Source organism: Scyliorhinus torazame, chromosome 20 (assembly GCF_047496885.1).
Source record: "Scyliorhinus torazame isolate Kashiwa2021f chromosome 20, sScyTor2.1, whole genome shotgun sequence".
In the NCBI taxonomy this organism is placed as follows: Eukaryota; Metazoa; Chordata; class Chondrichthyes; order Carcharhiniformes; family Scyliorhinidae; genus Scyliorhinus; species Scyliorhinus torazame.
In genome coordinates, this window is record NC_092726.1 from 13,072,723 (window position 1) to 13,099,782 (window position 27,060).

The 27,060-nt window shown below is 44.1% G+C and overlaps 1 protein-coding gene and 1 long non-coding RNA gene across 5 annotated transcripts in view; one reads left to right on the forward strand and one right to left on the reverse strand.

The window, feature by feature from the left end:
* Positions 1 to 6,704: 6,704 nt before the first annotated feature.
* LOC140396870 (dihydropyrimidinase-related protein 2) overlaps positions 6,705 to 27,060 on the reverse strand; it is a 50,103-nt gene continuing 29,747 nt past the window's right edge. For 2 of the 4 annotated variants that reach the window (XM_072485669.1, XM_072485671.1), the window contains exons 5-14: positions 25,880 to 25,941; positions 25,702 to 25,782; positions 21,651 to 21,719; positions 20,229 to 20,349; positions 18,245 to 18,401; positions 15,340 to 15,481; positions 14,052 to 14,222; positions 11,306 to 11,485; positions 9,514 to 9,679; positions 6,705 to 8,390 (exon numbers count right to left, since the gene is read on the reverse strand). In XM_072485669.1, coding sequence (XP_072341770.1) covers positions 8,299 to 8,390; positions 9,514 to 9,679; positions 11,306 to 11,485; positions 14,052 to 14,222; positions 15,340 to 15,481; positions 18,245 to 18,401; positions 20,229 to 20,349; positions 21,651 to 21,719; positions 25,702 to 25,782; positions 25,880 to 25,941 — 1,241 coding nt within the window. In that variant the 3' untranslated portion in view covers positions 6,705 to 8,298. Of the gene's footprint in view, positions 8,391 to 9,507; positions 9,680 to 11,305; positions 11,486 to 14,051; positions 14,223 to 15,339; positions 15,482 to 18,244; positions 18,402 to 20,228; positions 20,350 to 21,650; positions 21,720 to 25,701; positions 25,783 to 25,879; positions 25,942 to 27,060 lie in introns of all 4 variants that reach the window. The other 2 variants (XM_072485668.1, XM_072485670.1) reach the window with 1 other exon arrangement.
* LOC140396871 (uncharacterized) overlaps positions 25,904 to 27,060 on the forward strand; it is a 32,950-nt gene continuing 31,793 nt past the window's right edge. Inside the window, exon 1 of the long non-coding RNA XR_011936645.1 lies at positions 25,904 to 25,964. This is a non-coding gene — a long non-coding RNA (uncharacterized lncRNA). The remainder of the gene's footprint in view (positions 25,965 to 27,060) is intronic.

A 27,060-nucleotide genomic window follows, 5' to 3' on the forward strand; every position in this document is an offset into this window, starting at 1 on the left:
CTCTGTTCAGGCCCCTGATTCAACGCGAGTCACGTTGAATAACCATATCTTTCTCGGCACTGCGAGCGCCAGAGAACATGTGGCTAAACGTTCCAGCCAGAGGACTTTGTTCCCCTTTGAGGGAATCGTGCCCCGAGTATCTGAATTTTGTTTTTCACTTTCAAACACTACGTTGAATTTGATCATGTTGTGACCGTTATTTGATAAATGTTCACTGCAGTTTGGCTACTAATTAAATTTAACTCCTCTCTCGTCCAAAATTGCCCTTAGTGTTGGGTGGGGTTACTGGGTTGTGGGGATAGAGTGGAGGTGTTGACCTTGGGTAGGATGCTCTTTCCAAGAGCCGGTGCAGACTCGATGGGCCGAATGGCCTCCTTCTGCACTGTAAATTCTATCTATGATAACTAAATCTCCTATTGCCTGTTCCCTTGTTACATCTAAAATATATTGCTGCAGCACGGTGGTGCATTGGTTAGCACTGCTGCCTCATGGCGCTGAGGACCCAGGTCCGGTCCCGGTTCTGGGTCACTGTCCATGTGGAGATTGCACATTCTTCCCGTGACTGCGTGAGTCTCACCCCACAACCCAAAGATGTGCAGAGTAGGTGGATTGGCTACGCTAAATTGCCCTTTAATTGGAAAAAATGAATTAACTACTCTAAATTTATTTTTATAAAGATATGTTGCTGCAGGAAATTATCCCACATTCCAGAAATTCAATACCTTTCTGCTCTCCCAATCTCTGTGTAAGTTCAAATCTCCCATTAATACTACTCTGCCTTTGTTACACACTTGCCTAAGTTCTGCAATTATACAATCTAACACCTCAGAACTGCTACTCAGGAATCGATACACAACGCACATTCCAGTTTTAGATCCTTTTCTCTTCCTCAGTTCCATCCATATGGTCTCCACTGAATGCTTTCCCCTCATTGTATTCTCCCTCACCATTGAGGTGATAGTCTTTCGAAATATTGAGGTTATTCCACCCCCTCTGCCATCTTCCCTGGCCCTCCTGTAAACTTTATAACCAGTTATATTTTGTTCCAGGTCCCCATCCGGCAGCCACCTCTCCATAACAGCTACTACATCATGATCTTCAATTTCAATTTCAATTTGCGCCTGTAGCCCATCTAATTTATTCCTTACACTCCCGTCCATTAGCAGAAACAAATCTTACTTGGGCTACAGTTTATTTTCTTTCTTCTCTGCCCTGCTACTTATTTTTGGAACTGTGTCGACTTCCTCGGAGACCCCCCCCCCCCGCCCCCCCCATTTACTAGTTTAAAGTCCTTTTGACCATTTCATTTATTCTTTCCGCTCGGACAACTGGTCCCAGATCGGTTCAGGTGGACACCGTCCCAACAGTACAGTTCCCTCCTGTCAAAATACTGATGTCAGTGCCTCATGAAATGGAACACCACTTTCCCATGCCACAGGTTTACGCCCTATTTTTGCATCCCCATGCAAATTTGCATGTGGCTCAAGTAATAATCCAGAGATTATAACCCCCGAGGACCTGTTCTTTAATTTTGATCCTCATTCCTGATATTGCCCAAACAAATCCACTTGCCTAGTCTTGACTATGTTATTTGTCCCAACGTGGACCACAACAATTGGATTCTCCACATCCCTCTCCAATATCCTTTCAAAGCCGTTAAGATGCTCCTCACCCTGGCACCGAGTACAACATAGCATCCGAGACTCTCGGTCCTGCTTACAAATTAAGTTATCAATGCTCCTAATTATGGAAACCCCTTCCACAAATCTCTTTTTAAAAAAATATTTTTATTCTCCTCCGTTTTCACATTTTCTCCCAAATTTGCACCCACCAACAATAAACAGTTATGAATATAATGTCAATCCCCATATTAACAACAACAATCCCATCCTTCCGCCATCCCCCAAACTGCCCGCATGTTAACATAAACAAATAACAAAAAGGAATCAGGAATCACCCACAGTCCCCCTCCCCCCAACCCTCCCGCCCATCACTGATGTTCGATGTTATCCAATTATTGAAAGTGCATAATGAATAACGCCCATGAATTGTAGAATCCCTCCATCCTTCCCCTCAGTTCAAACTTAACCTTCTCAAGAGTCAAGAATTCCAACAGGTACCCCCGCCACACCAGGGCACAAGGTGGAGAGGCTGCTCTCCATCACAACAGGATTAGCCTTCGGGTGATCAACGAGGCGAAGGCTACAACATCTGCCTCCGCACCCATTTCCAACCTCGGCTGATCCGACACCCCGAATATGGCCTCCCGGGGGCCCGGGTCCAGTTTCACGTGCACCACTTTAGAGATTACTCCAAAAACCTCCTTTCAGTAATCCTCCAGTTTGGACAGGACCAAAACATATGAACGTGATTTGCGGGGCCTCCTCCGCAACGTTCACACAAATCTTCTACCCACTCAAAGAGCTGGCTCATCCTCGCCCTTTTGAAGTGTGCTCTACATACCACCTTCAGCTGTATCAGCCCCAACTTTGCGCATGAGGTGGATGCGTTCACCCGCCGCACCTCACACAGAACCCCTCCTCCATGCCCTCTCCCAACTCTTCTTCCCACTTTTGTTTTGATCCCTTCCAGTGGTCCCTTCTCCTCTTTCAAAATAGCCCCGTAAACCGCCGACACTACCCTCTTCTCCAATCCCCTAGTCGTCAGCACCTCCTCCAGCAATGTGGAGGCTGGCTCCACCGGGAAGTTCTGTATCTCCTTCCTTGCAAAATCTCGAACCTGTGTGTCTAAACATTTCCCCCTGCTCCAGCCCATACTTCGCTCCCAGCTCCTTCAATCCTGTAAACTGACCCCAAAAAAGTAATCTTTCAGTGCCTTAATCCCCTTCTCCTCCCATTTCCAAAAATTTCTGTTCCACTTTCCTGGCTCAAATCTGTGGTTCTCCCGAATCAGCATTTCCCTTGACCCTGCCCCCAATCTGAAGTGTTGGCGAAACTGGCTCCAAATTCTCAATTAAGCTATTATTACCGGACTCCCTGAGTATTTCCCTGGAGCCATCGGGAGCAGCGCTGTTGCTAACGCCTTCAATCCCGACCCCCGACACAAACTCCCCTCCATTCTGACCCACTGGGAATCTACTCCTCTGACCCAACTCCGCACCTTCTCCACATTCGCCGCCCATTAACAATACATCAGGTTTGAAAGACCCAAACCTCCTGCCTGCCTTCCCCTCTGTAACAGCACCTTTCGAATTCTGGCCACCTTCCCTCCCCATATGAACGAGGTAATCATTCCTTCAATCTCTCTGAAAAATGCATTTGGCAGAAAAATCAGCAGGCATTGGAAAATAAAGAAATTGCGGCAACACGTTCATTTAAACCACCTGTACCTGACTCGCCAGTGACAGAGGGAGACCATCCCACCTTGCCAGATCAGCTTTCACTCTCCCCACCAAACTAGAAATGTTGTACCGACGAAGCCCCCCCAAAATCCCGAGCAACCTGCACCCCCAGGTATCTAAAGTGAGTCACTGCCCTACGGAATGGCAGCCCCCCCCACCCCTGTCCCCAGCCGAGACACCACAAAATACTCACTCTTGTCTAAATTTAATTTGTACCCAGAGAAAGACCCAAACACTCGAAGTCGCTCCAATATTCCCCCTATTGACACACTCTGTTCCGACACGTATAACAAGTCATTGGCATATAAGGACACCCTGTGCTCTATCCCCTCCCCCGCACTATCCCTTTCCATACCCCCGAACTTCTTAATGCGATGGCCAACGGCACAATCGTGAGTGCAAATAGCAGGGGGAACATAGGACATCTCTAGTCCCACGGTGGAGAAAAAAGTATCTCGAGCTGATGTTACTTGTGCGGAAATTCGCCCTCTGCTCCTTTTGAAGTAGCTTTTCCCAGTCCACAAATCTTGGTCCAATCCCAAATTTCCCTTGCCGCTGCCTCCCTCCGAAGCTGACCCGCTAACATACGACCCAGGTAACTCTCCCCTTCCCTGATGTGCCGCAGTGTCCCAAGTTTGGACTCATCAACCCTGAGCCTCAATTCCTCAAGCTCCAAACACTTGCTGCAGATGCAGTCATGGCAGCTTGCAATGGGAACTGCCAACTCCCAGATCTGCGGAACATCGCCTACCCAGCCATCTCTGATTTACTTACTTAATTCATTTTTCATATTTCAGGGAAAATCAGGTCACAGCTTTCCTGTCACGATACTTTTTTTCAGATTTTGTTAGTTTCAGCGGAATCCCCGAGGTACATTATTTATACTCACAGCTCCATCCTTCCATGTCCGCTCTACCTCTGCTCCTTGGTAACTCAATGTTATAGGACTGCTGCAAATTATCTGCCAGCTCTCTGGCCTTGATCAGCTCCTGACCCATTGACCTGTAGATGTTGTAAAGGAAACAAGACACAGCAAAACCTCACTCCCACACTTCCCGAAACTCACATTAATCACAACTCGAGTCGCATTCACTACAGCCCGCACTTTTGAGCTTCTATCCACTCGTTCCCTCCTGTTTCAGGAACCAGACTGAACCAGCTACTGCCTTCATTAACTCCCCTGATTTGCCCCAACTAGGACACCTCGTTTCTAATTTGATAGACCAAAAAAGATGCTTAAATGTCCACCCTTCAATTACCAGCACTTTGTGTTAGATTTTAAGGTAAAAGATTAAGATTTATTCTCTTAAGCGCCCATGCTTATCTCAATTCGTCTCACTCACTGCAGCCTGCACTGTTATGATTGCTGGATATTCCCTGCAGTAAATACATTAGGAGGGACTATATGTAGTCCTAGCGAAGCAGGTAATGGAGCATCATCATGGGATATAGATGATGTAATTAATGGGAGGAGCCAGGTCCGTCTGTAGTTTGGTAGTCCCCTCGATGTTTTAAGTTGAACAGCAGTTTCGCCAAATGCTGTCAGCTTGAACAGAAGAGGCTGAGCCAGATGACATCTTCTCCTTTCTATAAATTAGTTTTCCAAAACTCTGCAAGTTCTCATGAGATAGGTGGTAGCAGCAGGCTGAGAGCGCAGGAGCTAAGTAAGGCCCACTGCTTGGATCAGGATTTTCAGGTTGCTCTTAAAAGGTTCCCTCTCCAAAAAGTGGGCAAGGTGGAGATGAGGCCAAGATTAGATCAGCCATGATCTTAATGATAAACTGTACAATAATTTTGGACCACGTTTCAAAGCCCAATGGATGAGAAAGCTTTTAAGCCTGATCCCCATGTGATGTTACCTGATCCCATCTGGCAAAATAGTATGGGTACAATTGACCTCCTTAATCCTGAGAGACAGCAGGAAATAGCAGTTGAATTTCTTTCTCTGACTGCCCTCGCTCCACTGAAAAGGATGCAGCTTCTGACATCAGGTGGATGTATGTAGCAGTCTTAACGCAGTGAAAGGTCCCATGGCCCTTCACAGGGGTGTTATCAACAACATTTGCTACAGCGTCACATATTAGGTCAGACAGGCATTATCTTGGTCCAAGAGGAGATTTTAAGGAGTGTCTTTGAGGAGGAGCGAAAGAGAGCTTGCGAGAGGGATTCCAAGTTTGGGGGCCCAAGGAGTTGAAGGCATTGCCACAAAGAGTGGAGTAAAGGAAATTGAAGATGTGCAATTAGCAAGAACTGGATGAGTGCAGAGATCTTGGAGAGTTCTAGGACTGGTGGCGATTACAGCTATACGAAACGGTTAGGTCATGGGAGTGAGATGTGAAAACAAAGTACAGAATTTTTAAATCAAGGGGTTGCTGAAAAGGGAGCCAATGGAGGCCAGTGGGCACAGCCATTAGGGTTAAAGGGATTCCACAATCAACAACCAACTCTCACCTTGACGTAAAACTGCTAACTTTGGCAAGTTCCTGCCACAAGCGCCCAGCAACCTATTGTGCGTGCTATTCATTTCATCCTGTAAGTCAAAGATTCCTGAATTGCCATGATCTTCTTCTTCCCCTCTGTGCCATGTCCTGGTGCTTCAGTTTGGTTGCCAATGCCACCTACTTCTCCTGAACATTCTTGAAAAAATGACACCAAAACATGGAGAAAGACAGTCAAGCTGATCAACTGAATGATCCAAGCAGTGGGCCTTACTTAGCTCCTGCGCGCTCAGCCTGCTGCTACCACCTATCTGTCACGAGAACTTGCAGAGTTTTGGATAAACTAATTTATAGAAAGGAGATGATGTCATCTGGCTCAGCAGTGATTCTGCATTCAATTCAGTGATATACAAATACAAGGAGAATTTTTACATTGAAAACTGCTTTGTTTTAATTCAACACTAAGTGGGGACAGAAGTCCACAAAGCATCCAGTGAAAATGGTTCCAAATCTGGCATCATACTTGCAGGATTTCTGCAGTTAAAATATCATCAGGATCATGACAAATTTGGTGATTGTTTCTTATTTTTATCACTTTGCTATTTATTTTAACGCGTATTGATTACCTGTGGGCGTCCAATTCTTTCCAATCCAAATGTTAAAGAGGAAAAAACAGATTTCCCATATAGAAATTCCTCTGCACCCTTTTCAGAGTAAGAGTAGCAACAATAGAGGACAGACAAGCAAGGCATCAAGTCACAACACCAAACCACTAACACCAATATTGTGACACACTCCTACCTATTGTCCCACAAATGATATTGCCATTGGCTGCACTTCACAAAGAAATGACAGGTAGACGCACCACACACACAAGCTTTCAAATTCCACTCACTCTGACACAATTAAACAGCAATGTGTTTTATTAGCAGTTGATGTCAGTAAAACACAGTATTTTATCAACCTTCCCTAACGGGATAAATCACAAGACCTTGATTGAACACAACAATGGAAGAAGGGAGAAAAGCACAAGAGCAGAACCCTATTGTCAGGAATACCATGAAAACACAAAGTAGCTTCTTTAATAAGAATACAATACAGGATTGGAGGGGGGAAAGCCATCGTTACGACATTTCAAAATTACAATGAGTTTTAGAGCATCAAGTCACTGCAGTCAATTAATCTTTGAAAACCCCCAAATATGAATTAGGCTCATTGAGTGATAAACTCAAGCAAGCTGTCAGTGAACAAAATGCTAGCCCATGTTGCATTTCCAGTCTGAAAAATTGAGGGGGGAAAAATGTGCTTTTAAGCACCCATAGAGGAAGACAACAGTAAATCTTGTTGGGCAAAACCTCATGACATACTGCCATGGGAAAGTGGACCATCCCACAGGACAGCTGGGAAGGGATTTCCTTGGGGTGGAAGGATGATAGCTTGTGAATAGACCAAGAAAGGCACAAGCTTGTTCGTCAGACAGCCTCACCATTGAAAGCCTATTCTTCTGTTCTCAGAATTTATCTCAGGACAAGTTATGTTTAACAATGCTGTGTGGAACTCCAGAGTTGGGAAGCAAATAGTATTCTAAAGCTAAAAAAAGATGCTGGAAATTTACAGTAGGCCCCTCAGAAGCTGAAACTGAAAAGATGAGTTGATATCAGCCTGTCTTTTCATTTTCCGACTATGCATTGACACCATTTCACTTCGAATTTTCAGCCATCAGTTTTCCCCACAAATAACTAAATCTTCCCTGTGGACCCAATTCCTCAGCTGCTGCATATTTAGGAACTTTATCATACCGATTGTCATACGTGTGTATTTTCAATAACAAGTGTTGATCAACTTGAAATTCAAACAGTGTTAAACATAATTTGAACAAGATTTGCACACTGCTATTCCTCTCTGTGGAGTATAAACTACATATACGGAGAACAAAGTGCATCCTGGCACCGATTTACTGACCATCCCTTAACTGAGAGTTCATCTGGATTGAAACTACTGCCATACTGATCACAAATTAACTTTGCAATTTTTCTCTTGCGCGTGGCTTTTTTAAAGTCATGTTTGCGACCCTCTTAAATCATTTTGCAAGACTGTAAAATTAAAGGAACCGACTTATTCCTTAATTGCTTGGGGTCGTTTTGGTTCATTCAGCTGCAAAGCACCCAAACATGAAAACCCAAAGAGAAAACATGAGTGACAACTCTATTGCAGGAGGATGCACAACTCCAAGGAAGTCACTCCTCTTTCCCTCAAGTCAGACGGATGCAGAGGTTCCTTCATCTGTTAAATACTGTGTGTGTCATACTGCATCAGGCATGGGTTTACGATCAAGGAAGTGTTTCTCTCTTCATTTCCCTGTTGGTGATGAATATAATACTGGGAGTGGGTTATGCAAATCCAGGATTGTTTGTCCACAGTAACCATCACAGGCTCTTGAAAAAAAAAAGGATGAAAAAAAAGATGATGGCTCTGCCAACACCACTGCACAATGGAGACTCATCCAAGCGTTGTGATATTCGCATGGCCACCAGGAGGCATCACGATCCGCTGGCCAGTACGGCGAGGCAGATTGTCATCTACCTGTGCACCTGGTGAAAAGCAGGAAGAATTAGATTGCAGAGAGATGCATGAAAAAAAAACATTTGATTCTCCCCACCTATTTCCATGTCTCCCCCGCCCCCACCCTGCAACACACCCATTCATTCAAATGGCTAAGTGCACAATATTGTGTGAAAGCTTTTGGCAGCACGGTGGCACTGTGGTTAGCACTGCTGCCTCACAGCACCAAGGATCTGGGTTCAATTCTGGTCTTGGGTAACTGTCTGTGTGGAGTTTGAACTTTCTTCCTGTGTATGCGTGGGTTTCTTCCAGGTGCTCTGGATTCCTCCCACAGTCCAAACATATGCGGGTTAGATGGATTGGTCACGCTAAATTGCCCGTTTGTGTCCAGAGACGTGCAGGTTAGATGGGGTCAAGAGGTAGGGTGGGGGAGTGGGCCCAGGTAGGGTGCTATTTCAGAGGGTCAGTGCAGACTCGATGGGTCAAATGGCCTCTTTCTGCACTGGATGAATTCTAATTCTGAAACTCAAGGTGTACATTTGCCATTCTCACTCACGATATGTGAATTTCCAACAAAGCCTGGCTCATCTTGGCACACTGCATGAACTGCAAGAGTGAAGCCCAAAACATTGACCAGCTTTCTTCTAACTCTAGGTGGTGAGCAATTTCTGAATGGCACTATTTTTATTGCTGCATTCATTGTTGCTCCTCTCCCTCTCCTCAAAGAACTGGGCACTCTCTGCTCTGTACCTTCCCTCTCGTGGTCTTACAAATGGTGGCAGGTAACATCCTGCCATTAGCTGACTCCCACATTCTCTAACAGAGACAACCGCATATAACCCAGCAGCGAGAGCATGCCCACACCTTATTTGTAACCCAGGTGAACTTGGCAAAGCACATTTCACCAAGCGAGGCCTGTCCACTTTCAAAATGAGTCCATCTGAGATAGACTGGAGAACTCCGTCCATCTGTATCAGATGGCTTATGCCATCACAGGTCACAAAGACTGCAAACAGAAATTAACTTGTTCCTCATATATGATGGATCTGCTACATAAGTACAATGTCAAATCTGGGAGCTAAATCAAATACTAAATACAATAGCAACACACTAATATGTTGAGAGGTAATAAAACAGGAAACACACATTTACCAGACAAACTGAATCCTGACTGGTGTAGATTTCGCACTGGTGGTGCTTGCTGCTTGGCAGGTGAAGTCCTGGCAGAGGAAGCAGGCGTAACGGATTTGGGAGTCACTGAAACCTCACAGACCGGACCATCATAGAGCCCTCGGGGGACTCCTCGTAATTCTGTTAACTGGGAGGCAAAACGTGACGCGTTACAAATTATATATGGTCGACATGCTGGTAAAAAACAATATCTGGTGCTGTTTACATGCAACATACACGGGGCAACAGTTCAATGTGCTGAAACTGATGGAATTAAATGAGTTCAAGTCACTTGGTGTGAAATAAATAAACAGTAACAATTCTTAGTCGAGACCTCCTCTTTTTGCACATTCAACAATAAAACTGTGCAAGTGGCACAAGGGATTTGGGTTCAAGTCAGAGAATAGCCGTGTCAAGAATTGTGTTTTCTTAGAGTGCTCAATGCATAGAATAGCTCATGGATGCTCAAATTTGAGGTCCATTTAAGTAACAGTTTGAAGCCGTGTTGGGGAGATTGGAGGCCGGAAGAGGCAGGATGTTCATTCTCATGAAGCATCAAGCTTGCAATTACACCTCTCCTCTGCTGGAAACGTCACTTTGCCTCCAACACTCCCAAAGACCGGAGCACCATACAAATATGGAGGTTAATCATGTCGCCCAGTCTTTCATTCATGGGATGGCAAGGGTCGACTCTGCTGGCATTCAATAGCAGTACCCCATTCTATTCCAAAGAGAAGTGCATCTTTGCTATGGTTTCTGCAAAGCTGTGTTTTTAGCAGAGTCTTCCTGTGCTTTGCTTCCATATCAGGAGGTCAGCACATATCTTGGCTGACACTCTACGGTGCGTAACAGAATAACAGGCAGCACGGTGGCTGGCACTACTGCCTCACAAAGCAAGGGACCCAGGTTCAAATTCAGCCTTGGGTGACTGTCTGTGTGGAGTTTGAACATTCTCCCCGTGTCTACGTGGGTTTCCTCCGGGTGCTCCAGTTTCCTCCCACAGTCCAAAGATGTGCAGGGTTGGTGGATTGGCCATGCTAGAGTTGAGGAAAGACTGTTCTTCTTAAAATGGTGCTGCAGGATCTCAACTATCCACTTGATCCAGTGAAGAAGGCCTCACTTTAATATCTCATGTAAACGACAGTTCCCCACTGCGCTGCACCGGCAGCCTTGATTATGAGCTCAAATCCCACGGAAGAATCAATAAAAGGATTGCGGTTATCTTAAAGTAACACAAAGTGATCACAGGATTAACAACTTCATGATGAGTACAGAAGTTGTTCCAAGAGTCAAATTTGCGCAGTTTTCAATTACACTGAAACAGCTGATGTGTGCAGCCACGCTTTGCTGAGTCATAGTGTCATGGATTTGCCAAGTAAAAGCAGTAAAAAAAATCAAAAATCGAGCAAGACATGATCACATTCTATCTGCCCAGCAACAGGTAGAGATTTGCCTCAAGACAGTAGTGAATAGTATAGTCTTGTTCGTGTACATATGTATTTTCTTTAATTCAATAAATAGTCTTTAATAATTGTTACACGCTAACTGGGCTACTTATTTTCACTGGGGTTTTACCGGACTCCTCACATCATTCCAAAAACAAAACTATACACCTCCTTGAACTGGTGATTTAAGTTGGGATACATCAGCGTGGTTCACAACACAAAGGCATAAACTGAACTTGAACAGGTCATCTTGCCAACAGATTATCAATACAACGTCAACATCAGGCCACTTTCAATCCTCATATGGGACAATGTATAAACACCATTACCTTGCTCCTTGCTTTGACCCTCTTGTACACATAGTCAGGGAATGGTTTCTTGGGGATAAAGCGTCCCGAGCCCTCAGTAGCATGAACCATGCCATCCTCAAAGACAATTTTACCTTGGCTAATGACAACCAAGGGTGCCCCGCGACACTCCATTCCTTCAAAAATATTGTATTCCACTGCCTATTTGCAACAAGGGGAAAAAAAAACATGAGAGCGGCAAGGTTACATGCACACATCGGCAAAGTCATTACAAAAATGCTGAAAAACCAGTGGTTCACTCACTTGCTATCCAAACCTGAAGAGGAAGCACTGGCAACCTATTTGACTGTGAAAGGCATTACTACTGAAAACAATCCCATCTTCCGTTAACAAGCCCGTACACAGACGTTTTCCATGAGAGGTCACAGTACAGTGATCAAGAGCAAGAAACCCGGCAAACTACTTCACCCTCTCCATTTCAGGAATGAGATCATCCAATTCAGTACAGACCAGGGATAGATCTGATATGACTCTCTGAACTGAATCTATCTGTTCACTCTACCAACCTCTTCACACTTTGTCATCACTGCTCAGTTGCTATCTTCATCAGCTGTCTTTTTTTTGTCCCATCCCCAAATGCCTCACATTTCTAAAGTGTGATCCAGAATGTACCACCGCAAAGGATGGTGGAAGAAACTTTGGAAGCTATGATGAAAGGATTGGGACTAACTGGATAGCTCCACCTGAGTTGGCACAGGCCCGATGGGCTGAATGGTCTCCTCCTGCGCTACGTTATTGTATGTGAAGTAAAAACAACTGAGGTTCCAGCACAAATCTCTGGGACACAAAACCAATTGCACCAAACAATCTCAAAAAGCATCCAACAGCTATTTGCTGAGGTTCACTGGCCATCATTTGAATTTATTTCCAGCAGGTCAGCTACCAAATTTGAGGGCCACATTATCTTACTTACGTAACCAACACTCAGTGAATTGCTGGGAATTTCCGGACAACTTCTCACACATTATTCTCTATTACATAAGCAGAAATTATAGAACAATAAGATGTGCATAAAGAACAAAGAAAAGTACAGCACAGGAACACACCCGTTGGCCCTCCAAGCCTGTGCCGACCATGCTGCCCGTCTAAACTAAAATCTTCTACACTTCCTGGGTCCGTATCCCTCTATTCCCAACCTATTCATGTATTTGTCAAGATGCCCCTCAAACGTCACTATCGTCCCTGCTTCCACCACCTCCTCCGGTAGCGAGTTCCAGGCACCCACTACCCTCTGTAAAAAAACTTGCCTCGTACATCTCCTCTAAAACTTGTCCCTCGCACCTTAAACCTATGCCCCCTAGTAATTGACCCCTCTATCCTGGGAAAAAGCCTCTGACTATCCACTCTGTTTATGCCCCTCATAATTTTGTATACCTCTATCAGGTCTCCCCTCAACCTCCTTTGTTCCAGTGAGAACAAACCGAGTTTATTCAACCTCTCCTCATAGCTAATGCCCTCCATACGAGGCAACATCCAGGTAAATCTCTTCTGCACCCTCTCCAAAACCTCCACATCCTTCTGGTAGTGTGGCGACCAGAATTGAACACTATACTCCAAGTGTGGCCTAACTAAGGTTCTATACAGCTGCAACATGACTTGCCAATTTTTATACTCAATGCCCCGGCCAATGAAGGTAAGCATGCCGTATGCCTTCTTGACTACCTTCTCCACCTGTGTTGCCCCTTTCAATGACCTGTGGACCTAGATCTCTGTCAATACTCTTGAGGGTTCTACCATTCACTGTATATTCCCTACCATCATCAGACCTTTCAAAATGCATTACCTCACATTTGTCCGGATTAAACTCCATCTGCCATCTCTCCGCCCAAGTCTCCAAACAATCTAAATCCTGCTGTATCCTCTGACAGTCCTCATCGCTATCCGCAATTCCACCAACCTTTGTGTCGTCTGCAAACTTACTAATCAGACCAGTTACAGTTTCCTCCAAATCATTTATATATACTACGAACAGCATCGGTCCCAGCACTGATCCCTGCGGAACACCACTAATCACAGCCCTCCAATCGGAAAAGCACCCTTCCATTGCTACTCTCTGCCTTCTATGACCTAGCCAGTTCTGGATCCATCTTGCCAGCTCACCCGTGATCCCGTGTGACTTTACCTTTTGTACCAGTCTGCCATGAGGGACCTTTTCAAAGGTCTTACTGAAGTCCATATAGACAATATCGACTGCCCTACCTGCATCAATCATCTTTATGACCGCCTCGAAAAACTCTATCAAGTTAGAGACACACAACCTCCCCTTCACAAAACCATGCATGCCTCTCGCTAATACGTCCATTTACTTCCAAATAGGAGTAGATCCTGTCTCGAAGAATTCTCTCCAGTAATTTCCCTACCACTGACATAAGGCTCACCAGCTTGTAGTACCCTGGATTATCCTTGCTCCCCTTCTTAAACAAAGGAACAACATTGGCTATTCGCCAGTCCTCCGGGACATCACCTGAAGACAGTGAGGATCCAAAGTGGAGGTTTCTGCCCAACTGCAAAAGTCATGGTGGCAGAGGAGGAGAAGCTCTCAATAAATTTCTGCGAAACATTTCTTAAACAGTCCAGAGTATAAATAAAGCTTTGTGTCACTTGGTGAAAGTAACAACATTGGACTATGATTTATTTGCTTGTGCAAAAATACTTGGCTGAAGTGGCTGACTGCTGTATTAAATAACACACAAAGCTGTCAAACTACCAGGCTATGGTTCTTTGCTGTGATGGTCTTGACGATGTCAGGGTCCCAGATCACAAGGTCGGCATCTGAACCCACTGCAATGCGTCCCTTCCTTGGGTACAAGTTAAAAATCTTGGCAGCATTGGTGCTGGTCACTGCTACAAACTGATTTTCATCCATTTTCCCAGAGACCTGTGTGTTTTTGTGACAAGAAACATTTCAGTTAAAGAACATTGATTGTGAGGGACATCATGAAGACATCTAACAGTTAACTATTGGGCTTTATTAATTCATGGGATGTGGGCCAGCACATTTATTGACCATCCCTCAGGCATTTAAGCATCAACTACACTGCTGTGGGTCTGGAGTCATATGTCGACCAGACTGGGTAAGGACATCACATTTTCTTCTCGGAAGTTTTTATGACAATCAACAAGTTTTCATGGTCATTATTCTTAATTCCAGATTTTTACTGAAATTAAAAATCTGCCCTGGTGGGATTTGAACCTGGCCTCAGAGCATTACCCTGGGCCTCTGGATTACTCATCCAGCAACAATACCACTATGCCACTGCCTCCCTATTTAATCCACATAGTATATTATTATTCTGCAGGCACATTCCTCACAAAATCCAATTTTCACTGTACGAGATCATTCAGTGATTTACTTTTCGAGAAGGATGAAGGTAACGAATGCCATCGGGAGTTGCGCACATTTCTCCATTTTTAGCACCTTTCTTCTAATATCGAGGCTTGCCTTGAGGAGCAATTTATATCTCAAACTTGGCAGTACGGTAGCATTGTGGATAGCACAATTGCTTCACAGCTCCAGGGTCCCAGGTTCGATTCCAGCTTGTGTCACTGTCTGTGCGGAGTATGCACATCCTCCCCGTGTGTGCGTGGGTTTCCTCCGGGTGCTCCGGTTTCCTCCCACATTCCAAAGACGTGCAGGTTAGGTGGATTGGCCATGATAAATTGCCCTTAGTGTCCAAAATTGCCCTTAGTGTTGGGTGGGGTTACTGGGATAGGGTGGAGGTGTTGACCTTGGGTAGGGTGCTCTTTCCAAGAGCCGGTGCAGACTCGATGGGCCGAATGGCCTCCTTCCGCACTGTAAATTCTATGATTTTTTTTTTAAAGTTCTCTCTTAGTTGCCTCCTTTCAGGTCTCATAGCTTGTTAGCAATTTTGTCATAACCTAATGCTCTATGAATACAAAGGTAAGGCGTGGGGTCCTCCTCTGCAGTGTCGCCACAGCCCGAGCCCCATCAGCACTTTGCTTTTCATTCTTTCCATGACACATATTGTACTTACCACAGCTTTATCCCAAACAATGGACATTCTCTCCTCTATTCCATTGGTACCTTCAGGGATCAGAGTGAAGTCGTCCTTTCCTAAAGCCTTCTGAGAAGTGTTGAAAGTACAGTGTGCACTGCCAGTGACCTGAAGATCACCACTGCAAATACAAGGATACAGTGAGGGTCAACAAGGGTGGTTACCTCCATTCATTCAGCACACTGACTGAAAAACCATTATCTTTGGAACAGACCATTGTTACCTCATGAATTGCTGTAATGAGCTGCACAAACCACAACGATTTGGTCTACTGATAATTTCTCAATTGAAAAGTTAGAAACACCAAGTATTGTATCATTGGAAAAAAAAAAATTAATTAAGCTTCCTACACTCATCCACAAATCAGTGAACCCTGTTTAAAGTTTGTTCGGGCAGGAATTATCGGATATAACTTGGCTCGACTGTTAAACCCCTCCCTGCTGACTGGGCCACCTGGATCCTGTGGCAAGATAGCAGCAACATCCCAAAAAGACTCCGTATTGGCTGTAGCTATTTGGGTAGCACTCCCACCTCCAAGTCAGAAGTTGTCGGTTCAAGTCTCACTCCAGAGACTAGAGCACAAAAATCTCTGCTGACGTCCCAGTACAAGTACTGAGGTAGCATTGTGATTTGGGTGAGGCAATAAACCAAAGCCAATTGGCTCTTTCCGGCAGATATACAAGAGGGTAGCAGTGGAAGGTGTTTTTCCCAATGGAGGTCTGTAACTAGTGGTGTTCCGCAGGGATCAGTACTGGGACCTTTGCTCTTTGTAATATATATATATACTATATATATATATATATATACATGACTTGGAAGAAAACGTAGCGGATCTGATTAGCAAGTTTGCGGAGATACTAAGATTGCAGGAGTTGCGGATAGTGAGAAGATTGTCAGAGAATACAACAGGATTTAGATAGGTTGCAAAATTGGGCAGCGAAATGGCAGATGGAATTTAACCCGGAAAAATGCGAGGTGATGCATTTTGGTAGATCCAATTCAGGTGGAAGCTATAAAATAAATGGCAGAACCATCAGGAGCATAGAGACATAGAGATCTGCGTGTGCAGGTCCACAGATCCTGAAAAGTGGCAGCACAGGTGGAAAGCATATGGCATGCTTCCCTTCATAGGACAGGGTATCAAGTATAAAAGCTCATAAATTACGTGACAATTATATTGAACGTTGGTTTGACCACATTTGGAATACTGTGTCCAATTCTGGTCATCGCACAACCAGAAGGGTGTGGAGCATTGGGGAGAGTACAAAAAAGGTTTACCAGGATGTTGCCTGGTATGGAGGGTATTAGCTATGAAGAGATATTGAATAAACTGGGAGAAAGTAGGTTTACAAAGTAAGTGGGTAGGATGGAAGTTAGAAGTGGGTTTAATTCTTCCTAGGTAATCATTGCTGCAAGTTTGCAATTTAAATCGTACTTTTAGATGGTTCCAATTACAGGGCAATTGCCCAACAGAAGTTTGAACCGCTGGGCAATCCTTACCCAAGGACCTCTGCAGGGGTGGTGGGAGGGGGATCCCCCAGCTAATCTTTGGGGTACTGCCTAGTTGTAACTCACAGAAGCTTGGACCCTCCAGGCCATCATATGTCTGTTTATGAGAGCTTGCTGTGCACAAATTGGCTGCAGTGTTTCCTACATTGGCTGTACCTCAAAACCACACCATTGGCTCCGAAGGGTTTTGGATCAACCTGAGGATGTGAAAGCATAATTTAAGTCCGAGAATTATTTTCTTCTTTCACTACCTATGAAGGGAAAGGAGTAGAAAAGTGGAGCAAAACTGGGGAGCAGGGGCGGGGGTGGGAACATTTCAGAAACCTCTCCAATTCTCGTTATTGGTTTCAGGATTAAATTATTGTGGAGCTGTGTGACTCAAGGGCAATGGAATAAACAAACAAGCAACAAGAATAACCAGATGGGGAACCGATGAAAGGAGGAGTTGAGCGCTGTGCTAAGCATCTTTCCACACACACAGTAATCAACAGTACACATCAGTGTGAAACTGTCAGTATCGTCACAGAGAATAGTGGACCCTTTTGTTTTTGCAGCCAAGGTTCAATTCACAAATCCCAGGACATCTCATTGGAATAGTTGCAAAATGGTGAATATTCCAAACCAGGGCGAATGTGTCTTTACTTCTAGTACCCGGTTACTTATTTTGGAAAATACAATCTAGATGTTCAACCGCTAAGGGGCTGGTTTAGCACAGGGCTAAACCGCTGGCTTTGAAAGCAGACCGAGGCAGGCCAGCAGCGCGGGTTCAATTCCCGTACCAGTCTCCCCGAACAGGCGCTGGAATGTGGCGACTAGGGGCTTTTCACAGTAACTTCATTTGAAGCCTACTTGTGACAGTAAGTGATTTTTTTCTTTTTCATTTTCAATGCAAAATGCCTTCCCAAATGAACCTTTCAGTGTTTTATCCTATTTCTTTGTTCTAATATCCTGTGTTCCTTGAATGAACATTTCAAATTTCCTTTACATTCCATATGTATCTCATTGACTTCTCTAAAAGGTTTCCAACTGTCTCCTTGACTCCAGGTTCTGCCCTATTTATATCTTCCCTCTTCAAATACAGACACAATTCACATTTAAATTGTGTTCTGCCTGCAGTCTCAAAACTACTTGTGGTCAATTGTTCCATGCCCAAATAATATTGGGTGTGATTAGATCTGTTGTACATTTCCCATTAGTTCACCCACTGATACTTGTGCGTCAATTCAATCATCAATGATTGTTGTGGAATTCTAAACTACTTGGTATCAAAACCGTTCAGTTATGGAAATTGCTTAAATTAACTTGTGAATGCATAACTGTCGATGCTCAGGAAGACGTGTGAAGATAAGATCTGCAAACAATACCAAACATGTACCAAGATAGCAAGGAGTTCAGGTAGTCTGGAGTGGTTGGATCCGGACTCAGTGGAGGGGAAGTCACAAACGCAGCTGCCTTGGCCCAGTTCTTGCTCCAATAATGAGATCCATCGGTTCCCAGGCTTGCAGTGATCGGCTCTCCATACACAACAGTGCCTGTCAGGAAAAGGCAATGTTGTGAGCTCTTTTTTTAAAATAAAGACTTGAATTGAAAAAAGGTCGTCCATTTTCATACCTTTCTGCCACCTGGAGTTGAATGAGAAAATGGACTGCTTTTAATTTCATTGTTCAGGGATTTATAAATAATGCATGATTCAAATTCAGCTTCTATTCAGATCGTACACAAATACACACACGCAGTGCCAGTTTTTTTGTTCAATCATTACACTGCTGGTTAGCAGCGAAAAATTGATTCCCCTGGAAAGTGGGCAGATAATCAAAGGTCAGATTTAAAATTATCACCAAAAGTGTTAGAGAAGAAATATCTTCACATACAGGACTGTTAAGATCTGGAAGACACAACATGAAAAGTATCAGATTGCATCGGAACTCTCAGGAGGAAACTGGGCGTTTTCTTCAACAAGTCTAATTTGCAGAGTTCAGTGGAAAAAGATTGGGGTGTGAGACTAAATTAGATAGCTCGTTCAGAGAGCTGGCACAAAGCTGACAAGCCAAATGGCCTCATTCTGTGCTACGAGAACCTATGATTCTAGCCAAAGTTCATGTCAGCTGTGTGGCACCCCAAAAGTACCTGCACAGGCTACGCTGAAGTTGACCATTTTAAATTACCTTAGGTGCATGGTCGTGCAAAAATATTTAAATATGCCACAGACTTAAATATGTCACCAGCAGGCCCCAAACTGAAAGAGGTACTTACCGCAGCTTATATTCAAGTCAGCATGCTCCAGAATGTCCCAACGTGAGTAATGTCCCTTGATAAAGAGAGTCAGCATAAACAGAGTTCATCTGGGCCTCCGAGACACAGTACAGCAGGCAAGTGCATGGGATTGGGATGACTGCATCTTTAGAGACAAACCACCAACAAGGACTGGTTGGGCCAAACCCCCTGTTTCTGTGTTATCATTTGGATTGATGGTTGGATCCTGGCTGCAGGAAATAAATATCTACCCACTGACCAATTGGCCTTCAAAAACAGGTGGGCATTTTCGCTACAGTCAATATTTGATCTGACTATGTCATTGATATGGTGTATCATGCTGTGGGGACTGAGGACAAGGCTCATCAGCTTACTGAAACATCTCAATTACTTTCCTCTTGAACCAAGTCAATGAAAACTGCAATGATGTAATTCTGCTTGTACCAGTTTACTTCTGGAGCAGAAATTTCTCTTTTCACATCATCAAACCTCCAGCAATATCAAGTGGGTTCACCCTCACATCCAAATCTGCACTGAAACCTCACCTCTGTATCTGAGCACATTACCTCGACTGGAACTCACCGACAGGAGGGAAGGTAGGCAGCAGTTTAGAGGTTAACTTGATCAGTCCAGCATTGGTGTACAAAGTTCTCCTGGTGCCCGGGTCAACATTCTGTCTCCCAAAGTATTTTCAAAAAAGGGAGATTGGTCATTCATCTCAGGTGCTGTTCGTGAGTCGCTGTTGATATATAATGGCTTCTCTACTATCACTGTCTGTGTGGAGTTGGCACATTCTCCCTGTGTCTGCGTGGATTTCACCCAACCCAAAGATGTGCAAGGTATGTGGATTGGCCATACTAAATTGCCCTTCTATTGGAAAAAAAAAGAATTGGGTGCTCTAAATTGTTTTTTTAAAATAAGATGAAGCAAAACCACAGAAAAGCGCGAAAAGGTCAATGCTTGATTTTTTTTGACAGTTTAATTTCAGGCTCTGTGCAGACCTAGAGAAGCAGAGGAGGAACATTCAATAAAATGGCCTTGGGCTGATAAAAATCCAGGCAGCGGGAGTGAAAGAAAACATGTTCAGGAGTATGGCCGATATATACCTTTCTTCCTGCCTTGAGCGATGATGTCAGCAGCAGTCTTACTCATTACTTTGGTCACATAGAGTGGGCAGTTGGTTTGATTTGCAATAGTGATGGCCCGGTTCACTGCTTCTGCTTCAACCTGCAGAGGGGCACACAAGCAAAAAAAAACTTCCTAAAATCAGTATTCAAAGCAATGACTTAACCACCAGTGAACAAGACATAAATAATGGAAGAGAAGAACATGTTGCTCAGTGCATCCATTCATTCCATATACTGCACAAGCTACCACATACTGAACCTCACCCAAATTTCACAACACCTAACCCTATATCGGACATTTTCAAACTCAGGCCGCATGGGCAGGTGTCGGGAGGGAGGCAGGGACATTGGTCGCGGTGTAATCTTGAAAGGTATTTGAAGATTAAGCATGGCAGTTTTGAGGACAAACCTCTTTCCAATGGATACAGTGAGAATCTATATCATCAGTTGAAGTCCTTCACAGAAATATAACATTGAATGACAAAGCAACTGAGACCGTGAGGACCAAGCAGGCTTGGCTGTCGCATTAAAGGCAAGCAAAAATGGTGGGTCGCAAAGGTCAGCCGGTGTGGGTCGCGAGGGTCGGCCGGCATGGGTTTTCAATTAAGTATGTCCAAAACTGAGAACACTTATTTTGAATACTGGGAGAATCAGGGATATGGGGATAGGTGGGTTGAGATCATTTATCCATGGTCTGAATGAATAGTGGAGCAGGCACAAAGGACAGAATAAATCCCTTCTGCTCCTATTTCTGATATTGATCATCTCCAGCTTAATTTGAAAAGATATTAATTGATGGGTTGCTCGGTCTTAACATTAATTTGTGGCAGAAAGCTCCATTTTGAAGCAGGGCAATTCACCATCCAACTGTGGTTCACAGTCTAACAATTAACCAACTTCTACCTGCTCATCAAGCAGTAGTTCTCAAACTGTTGTTGGAATAATCACCTCACAATGACACACTTCACACTGGCAGCCACTGAATAGCAGAGTCCAGCTTTAATATCTCAACTGTAAGCACAGGCCAGAAATAGACTCTTAGATGATTTCGACCTGTATAATTTAGTCACCCACCAGGTTTGGTGATCAGCTGGGTTTTACAGGAGCAACAGTTTCAAGGCCTGATCTGAATTTACAACACACCTAAATTACTGACAAAGTATTAAAACCAGTATTGTTGCTGCCATTTTATGGTCAAGCAACCTGGTAATGGGCAATAGAGCAGATGGTGCAAGATTCCAAGAATAGAATTCCAGTTGGAACGGAGGGCTGAATTGAACAAAATATGTAATGGATGTCCAAGTTGCACCATCTGTCCCATAGTCCATTACAATGCTGCTTGACCGTCAAGTTTAAACAAATCATACTGTTACCCCGGCATTTCAAAACGTATCCTCTTACCTCCTCTGGCCTGCTCAGTACATGGCCTTCAGGTCCAGTGATACCCAGTGCAAGAATCCTCTGCTGTTCCTGCAACAGGGGAGGCACAGTGGTTAGGAGACAGTGTCACAAAACAGTCCGTGTAACCCAAAGAGGATAATTAATAGTAACAGCAGAATCCAGTTCTTATTTCATAGAAATGAGCAAGTGACATACTCTCACAGAAAAGTCACACAAGATTTCAATCTTGGTAAACTATTTACATACAATGTGTACTGATGTGGAAAAGGTAGCCAATTCCTGCTAGGGGCAAAGATCCATAGTCAGCAGAAGCCAGACTTCAAGAGACAAAAATTAAATTGGGACTTGAGTAGTGGGGGGGGGGGGTATTGTTCAACTTTGGTGTTCTCCACTTCTTTCGGCTACGGCTCAGTGGACAGCACTCTCTCGTCAGGAACTTGTGGGTTCAAATCCCATTGTGGAGACTTGAGCACAAACATCTTGGCTGACACTTGCAGTGCAGTACTGAGGTGAGGTGTTCAAGCCTTGTCTGCTCTCTCAAGACAGATGTAAAAGATCCCATGGCACTCTGTCAAAGGAGAGCCAGGAGTGCTTTCCCCAGTGTCTGCAGTTTGAGAGATCTTGCTGTTTGCAATTGACAACACTTAAAGTATTTCATGGATTATGCGAAACGTATGAAAGTCATGAAAAATTAAAAGCATATTTGAGACTTTCAGGGCGGGATTCTCCGACCGCCCGCCAGGTCGGAGAATCCCCGGGTGGGCGGCGTGAATCCCGCCCCGCTGCCACGTTCTCCGGCGCTGGTTTTCGGGTGGGGGTGGGATTTACGCCACGCCGATCGGGGGTCATTGACAGCGGCCCTCCCTGCAATTCTCCAGGCCCCGATTGGCGTTTGGAAGAATGACAAGTGATGTGACTGAAACATGTAAGATCCTGAGCGACCTTGACAAGGATGAGGTCATGTTTCCTGTTGCAGGGGGAGTCCAGAACTCGGGGACACAATTTAAAAATTAGAGGCCTCCTATTGAAGGATAAATAGGTTTCTATCAAAGGGTTGTTATTCTGTGGAATTCCCTTTCCCAGGAGGACAGCGGAAGCTGGATCACAGAATATATTTAAGACTGAGTTCCATAGATTTCTGATCAACAATGGAAAAAAGGGTGATGGAAGGCAGAAAGAAAAGTGGAGTTGAGGCCACAATCAGAACAACCACGATCTTATCAAAATGCATAGCAGGTAGGAGGGGTATAATGGCCTACTCCCAGTTCTTATGTTGCTGTGCGTTCTGACCTGATAATGAATAAAGGTCCATTGCTGAAGATACTTTGGACTGGGACACCACTCAGATGAACTCCTGTAGCGATGTTCTGGGGCTGAGAGGATTGCCCTCCAAAACCACAGCCGTCTTCCTTTGTGCTCGCTATGACTTTGACCAATGGAGAGTTTTCCCCGAGTGCCACTGACATTAATTTAGCAAAATTTCCTGAACAATTGGGTCAAATGCTGCCTTGATGCCTAGAGTAGTCAATCTCACCTCACCTCTGGAATCCCTGACACTTTGTGATCCAACATCCCTCTCTCACGGGTTACCCTGACTTGATGGAAAGCTGTCTGTTGAAAGAAGTACTTCCAGACAACAGAACATCAAGTGAATTGAACAGGCTTGCGAAATTATAAAATAGATTTGCCATTACTCTTTATCAACAAAACACTGCCTAATGGAAATGTACAACAGGTAGGAATTCAAAACCCATTCCTGAACCTGGGCAGGTCATCTTTAGAAAATGCAGGACAAATGTCTCATGTGGAGAACGTTTCATAAAACCTCGCATTTCTCTTCAATTCCTGTTTGAGCTAAAAGAAAGTCTGACCATCAACATTGGCATTTACACCTTCTTTCAGATCTTTCAGAAACGGCCCTCATATTTTAAACACCATAAACTACCCTGAAACGCAGTGATTGGCACATGGGCAGTGAGATAAATACGAACTGGCCAGTTAACCAGTTTTCATGGTCTTTTCAAGGAAGAAATATTGGACATGGTGCAAGAAGAATTCATTGTTCTGTTCTTCACCAATTAATACCAAAGACCTTCAACAGTTTTCTGAAACACTAAGTGTATCTTGAAAGATAACACTTCAAACAATGCACTACTCCGTCACTCCTGCACTGCAGAGTCAACCAGGATTATGTGCCCAGGTTCAGGGGCAGGCCTTGAACCCATATCTGCTGTGCATTTCAGTCGCTCTCTCTTTTGAAGGAAAAGGAAGCTTGAAAGGATTTCTGTCAACAAGTTTAGTCTCTCCTCGTGCCAGCAGTGTGGGCCAGTCTGACTGGATATTGAATTTTTATCAGCCGTTGCTGAGAAATGCATCATTATGTCAATCTCTGAGCGTGAAGGCCCAGGGCAGATTGTAGAGATAGGGAAAGGTAGCGACATGAAAGGCTTTGAAAACAATGATGAGAATTTTCAAATAGAGGTGCTGATTGTAGGTTACCAAGCACGGGGGTGATAGATGAACTGGACTTGATGCTAGTAAGGACATGGGCAGCAGAAGTTTGGATGATCTTGAACTTACTGAGAGTAGAATGCTGAAGGCCAACCAGGAGTGACAAGAGTACTCAAGTCTAGAAGTAACAAAGGCATGGCTGAAGTTTCAATAATAGGTGAGGTGAGTTAGGGATGGAATCAGGCAATGCTACAGAGATGGAATGCTGACAATTTGAATGACGGCACACAATGTCGTTTCAAGCTCATTTCAGGGCTCAAAACAAGACTAAGATTCCAAATGAGGTCTGCTGAAGAGAGACCGAGTGATGACGCAGCAGAGCTTGTAGCCAATCAATGCGAGCAGCCTCTTGATTAAGCACAGGAAACTTCAGCCTGTCTTCTTGCTCAGAACAATGCCACTTTTATCTTGACTACTTCAAATAAAAAGCAGCATTTTTTTTTTAAACAAAGGAAATTTAGAAAGGCACTCTCTTTCTTTACTTTAAAGCAATATTTGTGAGTATCAGTTGGCTTGGGTGAATTATTATTTCTGAGTGCCAGATTCTGTACTTTACAGGCATTCGCTCAGGGCTGAAAATCTTGAAACCGGTCCAGTCAGAACTAAAATTTGTTTCTCTGAATTCTGTCACGGTGTAATTTCGAGCTCAAATGTGGTTTTGTTCTTCAACATGCCAGTTGGTGTCACTGGAAATCACTCTGGGCTGTCCTTAAGCTGTGACAAGTTCATCCATTGCACTCTTCAGTTGCATCTTTAAAATTCACCTTCAGTCATCTTTAACAAAGCTAACCCATCAATAGCAGAATCTATTTATTAACATTTTAATTTATCCTACACCATGAAAATTGTTAGGAATAAATGTGGTAGTCACCACTGATTGTATAGTAGTTGTAATGATGATTATTAGAGGTAATACGGTAAGGCTCCTGTACTATAGGTACGGGGGTAAATCCCTGCCTGCTGGCTCCGCCCAGTAGGTGGAATATAAATGTGCGCGCACACCCGAGCTGCTTCCCTTCTGGTAGCAGCTGCAGGAGGCCACACATCTCTGCTTAATAAAGCCTTGATTATTCTCTACTCTCGTCTCGTAGTAATTGATAGTGCATCAATAAACAAGCTCAGAAGCATTTTGTTTACATTCATGTCACAGGAAACTCCCTCACTGGTGCCAAGTTATGGGGTCATTTCCTTCTGTATACTCAGATCCACTTGTGAGTATGCAGCCAAAGCAGGGTGAGGTTGTTTCGATACAGATCAGCAGTGAATGGTGCAACAGGCTCAAGGGGTTGTATGCCTTGCTCCTGTTTACAGACTCCTATGAATCAGGTCAAGGGTAACCAAAACTCTATTTCACTGTGAGTGTATCAAGAGAGCGAAAACTTCCATTCAAATCAGGTTGGGGCAGATTCCAATGCAAATTCAAGATGCCCAATTACTGACTGCTTAACTCAAATGTGCGACAAAATGGCACCGTTTGAATGTAGCCTGGATTCAGATTTGACAGTATTTAGTGTTCATGGCGTCACTACAACTTTATTACCTCAGCAATAATATCACCATTTTCAGCATGAACTTGACCAATGGCACCCATGTCACGGATTGCACTCAGGGCTTCATACATCTGCAAGTAAAACATAAAAATACAAGAAAGCTTATTGTGACCTCAACAGAGGGGCACATTTTTTCTGTATATTTCTGCTATGTCATTGGTGCCTTACCTGGGCATCAGAGAGTTGATAACGGTCTTTATAAGCCATGTAGATAAGGAAGGAGTTAACACCTGATGGAAAGGATTGGAAAGGCGTAAGTGTGTTTTGCTTGGTTTTTTTGTGCTGTTTTTTGTCATTATGTTATATCAGTGATGACATGATTCTGACTTCGTGAAGAATGGTTGCCAAGTCACTGGGAGATAAGTACCATTTAAATGACAATCTTTTCAGAGGGAGAGCCAAAGGTTCAATTGCCTGACCAATTAAAAAATATTATTCCACATACAAGAAATTGAGACATGCCCCCATCAAAAGTTTGAATAAGTGGCACATGCTACATCACAGATTACATAACACTTGCAAGGGTCATACCTGGAGTTCAAAATGTTTGGGTGGGAGCACTCAGTGACAAGGCTGGAGCCATTCCTTATCAAAGGGCATTCAGAGCCCGAGTACTAATTCGCCATGGAGATTCCGTTTGGGCCTTCAGTAAGGTTGCTGCTATCTTGTGCTTTTTCCTCAATCCATACACAATCACAAGATTTAGGTCAACATGTGTTCTCCATAATTTATAACTTTAATGTAATTGGTTAAAGTTTCTGGTCAGAAACCTTGAAAGAGAAGCTTTAAGGATTCAGAAAGCCGAATGATAGGGTGAACATGGCTTTATTCACGGTTATAAGAATCTTCCCTAACACACACAATATAAGTCCCTTTGGGACAACCAACAAGCCAGTCCCTGCCCAGGCCAGCCTTTATCTCAGATTATGACCACCAGCTGGGCGGACCTCCACCCACTAGCAGTGAAGCTCGTTTTCCACGAGTCCCACAAGGAGATCAATCTGTGTATCCCGGTGGGCATCATGGGGGTTATTACAGAGGCATATCATATGAACTACTTGTGTTTATATAGTTCTCCCTCAATCAACACCACCAATTGCCCCACCCCAATGGGGTGGACGACGATGACGCCCCTGCCATGCCTTCTGCAACTGAGTCACACAGACCTTCCACCTCCAACACCTTATTCAACGTCTGTTGGGTGCAGCAACCCACCGACACGCCACCTCGGAGGACAATTCAATTCCCGCCACTTATTCCACACACTTTCCGACCAAAGAGTCCATTCATCGGGCAGAAAATGCCAAAACCGAAATCGTCAAACAGGAGCTACCATGTGCGACCAATCA